The sequence below is a fragment of the Myotis lucifugus genome, unplaced genomic scaffold (genome assembly GCF_000147115.1).
Source record: "Myotis lucifugus unplaced genomic scaffold, Myoluc2.0 scaffold_7, whole genome shotgun sequence".
NCBI classification, from domain to species: Eukaryota; Metazoa; Chordata; class Mammalia; order Chiroptera; family Vespertilionidae; genus Myotis; species Myotis lucifugus.
The window spans coordinates 6418205-6427647 of record NW_005871055.1 but is presented as its reverse complement, the minus strand read 5'-3'; the positions used below and the strand labels follow the sequence as shown (position 1 = coordinate 6427647).

The 9443-nt window shown below is 42.6% G+C and overlaps 1 protein-coding gene across 12 annotated transcripts in view; it reads right to left on the bottom strand.

Annotated features, from left to right (window-relative positions):
• Positions 1 to 9443, bottom strand: part of COG3 (component of oligomeric golgi complex 3) — an 85029-nt gene that overhangs the window by 4218 nt on the left and 71368 nt on the right. For 10 of the 12 annotated variants that reach the window (XM_023748440.1, XM_023748431.1, XM_023748435.1 and 7 more), the window contains 2 exons: positions 3705 to 3832; positions 2820 to 2918 (listed from right to left, as the gene is read on the bottom strand). In XM_023748440.1, coding sequence (XP_023604208.1) covers positions 2820 to 2918; positions 3705 to 3832 — 227 coding nt within the window. Of the gene's footprint in view, positions 1 to 2819; positions 2919 to 3704; positions 3849 to 9443 lie in introns of those variants that run through there. The other 2 variants (XM_023748451.1, XM_023748443.1) reach the window with 1 other exon arrangement.

Sequence of the window (9443 nt, the reverse complement as noted above, 5' to 3'; positions counted from 1 at the left end):
TACATGGGTGGGGGCTGGCTGGTTTGCCCTGAAGGTGTCCCGGATCAGGGTGGGGGTCCCGCTGGGGTGCCTGGCCAGCCTGGGTGAGTGGCTGATGGCTGTTTGCAGGCTGGCCACAGCCCCTTCAGGGTGGAGGTCCCCGCTGGGCGCCTGGCCAGCCTGGGTGAGGGGCTAATGGCTGTTTGCAGGCTGGCCAAGCCCCCCAGCAGGGACCCTCACCCCATGAGGGTGGGGCTCCCCGCTGGGGTGCTTGGCCAGCCTGGGGTGAGTGGCTTATGGCTGTTTGCAGGCGGCCACAGCCCCTTCAGGTTAGGGGTCCCTGCTGGGGTGCCTGGCCAGCCTAGGGGAGGGGCTGATGGCTGTCTGCAGGCTGGCCAAGCCCCCCAGCGGGGACACTCACCCCATGAGGGTGTAGCCATCCTGGGTGAGGGGCTGATGGCTGTTTTCAGGCTGGCCAAGCCCCCCAGCAGGGACCCTCACCCCATGAGGGTGTGGCCGGCCTGGGTGAGGGGCTGATGGCTATTTGCAGGCTGGCCACGGCCCCCAGCCACTCAAGCTCCCAGTGGAGGCTGGCTGGAAGCAGGTATCTGGGATTTATTTATCTTCTATAATTGAAACTTTGTTGGCTTCAGCAGAGGCCAGAGCTGGCCAGCACAGGTGGGAAGCTTGGCTTCCTCCATCGCTGGGGCAACCAAGCCTCCTGCTTGCTCCAGCTCCATGGCTGCCGGCCGCCATCTTGGTTGGGTTAATTTGCATATAGTCGCTCTGGAGGCTGGTGGGCATGGCTTGGGGCGTAGCAAAGGTATGGTCAATTTGCACGTTTCTCTTTTATTAGATTAGATAATATAATCACAGAATATAATTACTTCAAATAACTTATAAAAAGTCTATTAATGTACAACCCTAGAATTACAGAGATAGCTTTTTAAAATATGATCCATTTAACCATACAGAGGAATATATACAGCCATGAAAAAGAATGAAATTCTGATGTATGCTACAACATGGATAAGCTTTGGAAACATGCTAAGAGAAAAAGATCAGTCATAAAAGGCCAGAGTAGACAAGTCCATAGAGACAAAAAGATTAGTAGAAGAGTAGAGAATGGGGACTCTGCTAATGGGTATGGGATTTCTTGGCGGGGGGCGGGGGGGGGCGTTGGGGAGGGCATGAAAATGTTCTGGAATTAGCCCTAGCTGGTTTGGCTCAGTAGATAGAGTGTAGACCTCCAGACGAAGGGTCCTGGGTTTGATTCCAGTCAAGAGCACATACCCAGATTGTGGGCTCGATCTCCAGTTAGGGGGCATGTAGGAGGCAGCCAATCAAAGATTCTCATATTGATGTTTCTCTCTCACTTTCCCCCTCTCTCTTCCTCTCTGAAATCAATAAAAATACATTTTTTTAAAAAGGAAGGGATGGGGGAGAGAGGGAGGAAGGGAATGTTCTGAAATTAGGTAGTGGTAAAGGTTGTATAATTTAATGACTACATGAAAAACCAATAAACTGTCCACATTAACGGATGAATTTTATGGTATATGATTTATATCTCAATAAAAAATGACCCATTTCTCCTCCAACTACCACCCCATCTTTTCTCTCTCCATATAAAAAAATCCCTCAAAAGATTTACCCACACTCTCTACCTCTAGTCTCTCTCCTCTCAGTCTCCATCCACTCCAATTAGGTTCTCACCAACCTTACCACTTTCTCCCAAATTCTCTAGTTCTTACTATACTAAAATATTAAACTATACTAAACTTAAAATACTTATAGAATCAGCCTACTCCTAATACATAATAGGTTAAAAAGTTGCTGACTGAACCAAATGAATCACAAACTAAGTTCTATATTCAGTTTTCTAAAAACAAATACTTCTAACATCTTATCTCTAAAACAATTTTCTTTTTCATTTGAAATGTGGGCCTCTTTTCATGACATTGCAAACAAAATTATTCAGCAACCTAAATACCACTATTTGAATCTTTCACAAACAGTTCATCTTAAACACAGCAACTTTCAATATTAGAAAGAATTAAAAAGCCATTGAAAATTCTAAAACTGAAAGGGGGCAGAAATAGAATGTTGGGGAACCAGGTAGTATTGTAATAAATATTAATCATGCTCTGTTAACTGTGACTGTTTTGTTCTGATTAAAGAAGGCACATTCTAACTTGGCTGGCAGCTGCACACAGGACCTGGGAGCTCACCTGGAAATGCAGCCCACCCCCCACCCCCACCTCGTTTTGGAGCTGCCCATTATCATGGAAAGATGAACAACTTTGTTGCAGAAACCAGAGCCAGAAACCAGAATCACCAGCCCTTTGAAGATCCCCAGATCTTTTTGCATACCTGCAGGCCTTTGGAAATCTCCAGCCTACTTACCCGTTAACTGCCCATTTGGCCCACCCTTTGGCTATTTCCCCATGTAACCCCAGCCCTTGCATATCACTAAGCCCTTTGAAGAGCCCCAGTCCTTTTGCATACCTGTAAACTGCCCATTTACCCTTTTGCCTACTTTCCTTTATACTTCTACCAATATAAGCAGCTGGCTTATGGTGGGCTGCAGAGCTGATTTTTGTGGATGACCTGTTACTCTCCCATGCTGCCAGCAATACTGGAATAAACGCTATATATGACTCAACCCTGTCTCTGCTTAATTGGCTCGAGTAGTGACAGGCAGCACGGACCCATTGTTTGTCCAGTTACAAGACCATCATCAAAAATTTGACAAAGTTTGAACCTCTTGCTCATCAGAATAAAATATTGTACAGTATTTACTCAAACAACTAAATAACAAGAATCTTCCGACTATGGATTACCTGTTCCATAGTAGGACAAGCAATGATGTGGATATCTTCAGGACTGAACTCTTCCTTTAACAAAACATGGAGCTTCTGGAAGACTTGTTGAACATTATTCTTAGAAAGAGAAAAGGCAATCATATTAAGTGAGTCACTAAAAACATCTACAGCCATCTTAAACATGAAGCACTAAGAATATTAAATTGTAATTAATTGCCAAAATGAGTGGAGGAAATGTATCTTTCATGGGATTATCAAAGACATAGTTTGCACTTAATATTTCACATGCTAGCACAACCCAAGTAAGACTTATCATAGAATGCTTCCTGGAAAAACCGAACCATAGCAAGTCCTGTCCCCCAGAGAACCTTCAGCAGCAATTTCTTAACAAAAGACAATCAAGTTCCCAGACACAAACTGTACTTTAAAATCCAACCAACACCTTGGGTAAGGATGTGAGCCCAAAGTAGAGCTGGAGTTATGAGTTCTAAATTTGCTCTGACATTTAATCCCTTAGTGGCTGCTACAAGCCATTTACTTCCATTACTCACCAGTAACACAGGTATAATCCCTTAAAGGCTGCTCTTTCAAGTGTTGGGCCACACATCCAATGCGAACTTCTAATTATTTATTTATGTATTTACTTACTAATTTCTACTTTTAGGGAGAAAGTACTTCAGTGACAAAGTGAGGATGGGGGAAGGGGGAGAGGTATAATCAGAAAAATGCTGCTTGTAAACCTTTCAAGAATCACAGTGATTATTAGTTAACTTTACCAGAATAGTATGCCAACAGGAAGAGTTATACTATTTTTAAGTATCTACAGGAAGAGGAAAATGGTAGACAGGGCCAGAACACTTGAAGAGACTGGCCAACATTCAAATAAATTATCATGATACTCACCCTAACAGGTTTAAACAAGATGAACTCAGTATCTTTATTGGATAGGTACAATGACATACTTCTCAAGGTCAGAGGCAGCTTTGCTTTTATGGTCTTGTAGACACTTGCCACAAGGTCACTAACCTTTGCTGGAAAGAAATTAACCTCATTTGTGTCACAAAGAAAAAGAGAAGAAACATTTCCATTTTAATTCAGAGGGGAATAAAGGGAGAGAAAAATAACAAAACAAAAAAAGACTATTTCTCCAAAGAATTCTTTCCCTTTTCTTGTTTATTTATCAAGTTTAATCACAAACTCTATAAACATTAATAATCTTCTAAATACAAAATCCTAATCCCCAGGGCTAAGGTAGCAAAAAGAATTCCTTGGCATGCTTCAGGACATTTACTGGGGCTGTAATGTGGTTGGTGCCTTTGGAATTTGGAGATTAAGTGCTAAGGAAAATGAGTTTATTCATTTGCAGAACTGACTCACAGTAAGAGATGCTCTCTGCCTTAGAAGATCACTCAGAAAATATCCACATACATTGAATGGGAACTAAAAATTCATTTGTTACATTCTTATACTGTATTATCAAAAAGGGAATAGAATTCCAGAAAATTCTAACTGAAATAATTATGTAGACAAAGTGTAGTGTCTGAAAAAAAGTTAAAATGGAAGAGTAGCAATCTGTACAAAAGTATTTAAAAGAGGAAATTAACCTAGAAAGCTACAAAGGAAAAGACTGATTAATAATTTCAAAGATGCTCAACTTCATTCATAACTAAAGAAATGCATATTAAGATATTTTCAGATTGCCGAAACCGGTTTGGCTCAGTGGATAGAGCGTCGGCCTGCAGACTGAAAGGTCCCGGGTTCGATTCCGGTCAAGGGCATGTACGTTGGTTACGGGCAAACCCCCAGTAGGAGATGTGCAGGAGGCAGCTGGTCGATGTTTCTCTCTCATTGATGTTTCTAACTCTCTATCCCTCTCCCTTCCTCTCTGTAAAAAATCAATAAAATATATTAAAAAAAAAAAAGATATTTTCAGATTAGCAAAAATTAAGGTTGTGAATATCCACATTTGACAGGGGTATGGGGAAACAGACACCTTCATCCACTGATGATGGGAGTACAAATTGGTTCGACCTCTTTGGAGGGATACTGAGCAATGTCTAGCAAAATAAACAATACACATACTCTCTCACTTAACCTTTCTACTGCTAGAAATTTACCTTGAAGGTACTCACAAAATAAAATATGTGTGTACAGGGACATTTCTTAAAGACTGTATGGAAAAACAAAAATACTAAAGATAACTTAAGTACCATTAATAAAAGTATTAACAGGGATATATTCTGTGCATCCATTAATCTGAATGGATGGAGCTGGATAGGATGGTACAGAAAGGACCCAAGCTACAGAGTAAGTTAAATATGCAAAGAATAAATATAATCTTATTTATGCAACATGTTTTAAGTCCATATAAGTTAGTATATACATAAATAATATAGGGAGGCCCAGCTGGCATGGCTCAGTGGTTGAGCGTCAACCTATGAACCAGGAGGTCATGGTTCAATACCCGATCAGGGCACATGCCCAGGTTGCAGGCTCAATCCCCAGTATGAGGCATGCAGGAGGCAGCCAATCAGTGATTCTCTTATCATTGACTAGAGGCCCAGTGCACAAAATTCGTATACGGATAGGGTCCTTAGGCCTGGCGGCTATCAGGGCCAATCTGTGGGCAACCGGCGGGGCGATCGGGGACGGGGGGCCCCCGCTGGCACCCGCCTTGGCCGGCCTGGCGATGCCTACTTGCCGGCCCCACCCCCCACTGGCACCCATCTTGGCTGGCCTGGGTCTGTGGGCTGGGGGCAGATCCTGCGTTGAGTGCCTGCCCCCTGGTGGTCAGTGCGTGTCAGAGCAACCGGTTATTCTGCCATTCAGTCAATTTGCATATTAGGCTTTTATTATATAGGATGTTTCTATCTCTCCCTCTCCCTTCCTCTCTGAAATCAATAAATATATTTAAATAATAATAATTGGAGGAAATCATTACTCATGGTTACCTGTGAGAGGATTAGTTTGGAGGTGGAGAACAGAATTATTTTTCATTTTATACTTTCTCACAATTCAAATTTTATATCATGCTAAAATAACTTTTTTTTAAATTGAGGACACGGTTGTGGTAGAGCAGGATAGGAAAGTGCCAATCCTCTCAAGGAGAACAAATAATCCAGAAAGTGGTTATTTTTCATAAAATACATGAAAGCTCCTTTAAGACCATTAATTCCACAGGCTCTGGTTCTGTCATTACTAACACACTTCAAGGTTCATTAAGACAGTTTTCAGAGCCCTTGATCACCAAAAGGTGTGTTTGGAGCCTAGTAAATAAAGTACAGTAATCCTCCCTTATCTGAGGTTTCACTTTCCACATTTCAGTTACTCTCAGTCCACCATGGTCCAAAAATATTAAATGAAAAATTCCAGAAATAAATAATTCGTAAGTTTTAAATTGCACACCATTTTGAGTAGGGTGATGAACTCTCGCCATCCTAGCCAAGACATGAATCATCCCTTTGTCCAATGTAAAGGGTGTCCCAAAATTCATGCAAGAAGTAATTTTGATAGAAAACACAGGTTTATAATTAAAAATTGTAAATTTTTTATTGATTCATAAAGTATACAGTATAGGGTTATGTATGGAATAGCATACATAAAAACTGGATTATCATGTCTCGATAGCAAGCACCATTAACTGTTATTGCCTGAGCAACCACATTTTCGAAGAAGAATGGTCCGATGATGCCTCCAGCCCAAAATCTGCACCAAACAGTGACACGTTGTGGATGCATTTGTTTCTCAACAATCACTCGTGGATTTTCTGAACAAATGCGACCATTTTGTCGATTAACCAAGCCATCAAGATGAAAATGAGCCTCATCAAAATTCAACCACATTTATGCAAAACGGTCATGGAAAATTTCAACAAAAGAGTGCATATGTGCCAGCAAAGCCGTGGAGGCCATTTACCTGATATGCTATTCCATACATAACCCTATACTGTATACTTTATGAATCAATAAAAAATTTACAATTTTTAATTATAAACCTGTGTTTTCTATCAAAATTACTTCTTGCGTGAATTTTGGGACACCCTTTATCTACGCTGTATTTGCTTGTTAGTCACTTAGTAGCTGTCTCCGTTATCAAACTGACTTCTGCAGTATGGCAATGCTTGTGTTCAAGTAACCCTTATTCTACCTGCAGTGATGCTGCCAATTTGGATATGCCAAAAAGAAGCCATAAAGTGCATATATGTGTAGGAAAAAGCATAGAATTTACAGGATTCTGTACTATCCTTGGTTTCAGGTATCTACTGGGGGGTCTTGGACTGTATCCTCAGTGGATAAAGGGGACTACTGTATCCTCCAATTACTAAAAAGACCTATTTCCCAGAGTAAATTAACAAAATGACATCCTAATTTATAACTGGATCTCCTGTGAGTTTATCATGAAATGAACCCTGTAACCTGATCAAATCTGCATGAACCAGCAATGCTAGGTTTCCAGAGGCCCAAGACAACTCCCTCAATTGTTTTTGATGCTCCCATCTCAAAAGCTACAAAACCTCTTTGACATTTAAGTCTGGGCTTCTTGTATTACAGAGCAAGAAAAAGCAACTCCACAGCCGGCCCCAGTGGCTAGACAGAAGATACAAGTAGGTAAACTCAAGTCCTATCATTTTTTTTGCCAAGATCTCCTCACTTAGAAAAAAACAAAATGGGTTAAATAACAAAGCAGCAAGCCCTATTTTAATGTTTTACTGTCAGCTCCCTTTCATCTTTACTAGTGACAACTCTAGTGATGCTTAAGAGCACAACACACCAACACTGGGGGTTCTATACAGATTCCACTTGAGGAAAAGACCTTTCCAAAGGAGACTATGCATCAAGCCCCTGGGGGTGGCTGCACTAAATATAAATATGCCTGGGCCTATTTGTTGGCTTCTATCTATCTGAAGAAAGATTACACCCAAGAGTTTCATTTACTTAAACACTCAAAATAAAATCAGCTCCTATTTCGAGATAAGCTCTGTAAGTGACTGAACCTTGAGACCAAGGCCCAATTAATCCAAAGATGATTAGAATTCTTTCTAGAATCATGCTGAATAATGCACTAATGAGTCTGCTCCCGACTGTGAGGGGTCAAACAGGTGGTCGCCACCAGGTCAACCATGGTTAGAATTTCCAGTATTGTCAGTAAGAGAATCTGGCTTTGTGTCTTCTGACAGAATGTACTGCAGCATTGAGTACACTCTCTGTCCTTCAGTAAGGTGGCAAAGACCCCAAGCTCATACAATGAATGGAAGGCCTAAAGCATGTCACAAAGTTCACTTGCAATAAAGCAAATCAATGCAAACTTATGTTGACATCAACAAAGTTCACATGGCAAATTTTTTAAATAATACCCTGTCTTCCTTTCAGTGCAATTGTTAATTCTCTGCATTTACAAATCTTCCTAAGAGATACAGAGCTACTCTTTCAACTTCTTAGTTCTAATTCAACTTTAAATTAACATGAGGCAGCGCAAGTGGCCTAGCTCAGTGGTTGAGCATAGACCTATGAACCAGGAGGTCATGGTTCGATTCCCCATTGGGACACATGCCCCAGGGTTATGGGCTGGATCCCCAGTGTGGGGGCATGCAGGAGGCAACTGATCAATGACTCTCTCTCTTCATTGATGTTTCTATCTCTTTCTCTCTCTTCCTTCCTGAAATTAATAAAAATATATTTTAACTAGTGGCCCAGTGCATGAAATTTGTGCATGGGGAGGGGGTGTCCCTCAACCCAGCCTGCACCCTCTCCAATCTGGGACCCCTGGCTCCTAACCACTCACCTGCCTGCCTGATCGTCCCTAACTGCCTCTGCCTGACTGCCTGATCGCCCCAAAACTGCCCTCCCCTGCTGGCCTGATCTTGCCCCTAACTGCTCTCCCCTGCCAGCCTGATCTTGCCCCTAACTGCTCTCCCCTGCCAGCCTGATCACCTCTAACTGCCTCTGCCTGCCTGATCACCTCTAACTGCCTCTGCCTGCCGGCCTGATCTCACCCCCAACTGCCCTCCCCTGCCGGCCTGGTCACCCCTAACAGCCTCTGCCTCGGCCCCCATCACCATGGCTTTGTCCGCCATCACCATGGCTTTGTCCGGAAGCCCATCAACTGGTCTAATTAGCATATTTCCCTTTTATTATTAGCATATTTCCCTTTTATTAGTATAGATAGATTATATAGGATAGGATTGCTTAAATGGGGGGGGGGGTCTTTTTCAGCAGGAGGAGATGCTCTTGGCAGACAAAAATACATAATCCCTATATCTGGACTGATAGCCAGCCATATGCACTATACTGCCAAACTGGTCATTAAAAAATTGAACCGCTTTCTTACACCTTACACCAAACAGTGACATAGTTTGATTCCAGGTCAGGGCACATGTTGCCCTTAAAACCCCTCCTCAGCCCCCACCTTAGGTTCTGCCTTTGCAGTTCACCCAGATTAGATTCTGACTGGTTGATTTCTATGCCAGTCAGCATCAATAGCTCCGCCTCCTAGGCAGCCCTTGGCTCCTCGCAGTTCACCCAGATTTGGTTCTAATTGGTCGTTTCTATGCCAATTAGCGTCTCCAGACCTATCTCTGGGCCTGATCAGCAGCCGCCCCAGGCTGCTGACGAGCGGGCTGAACTGCTGACCTCTCGGGTGGGC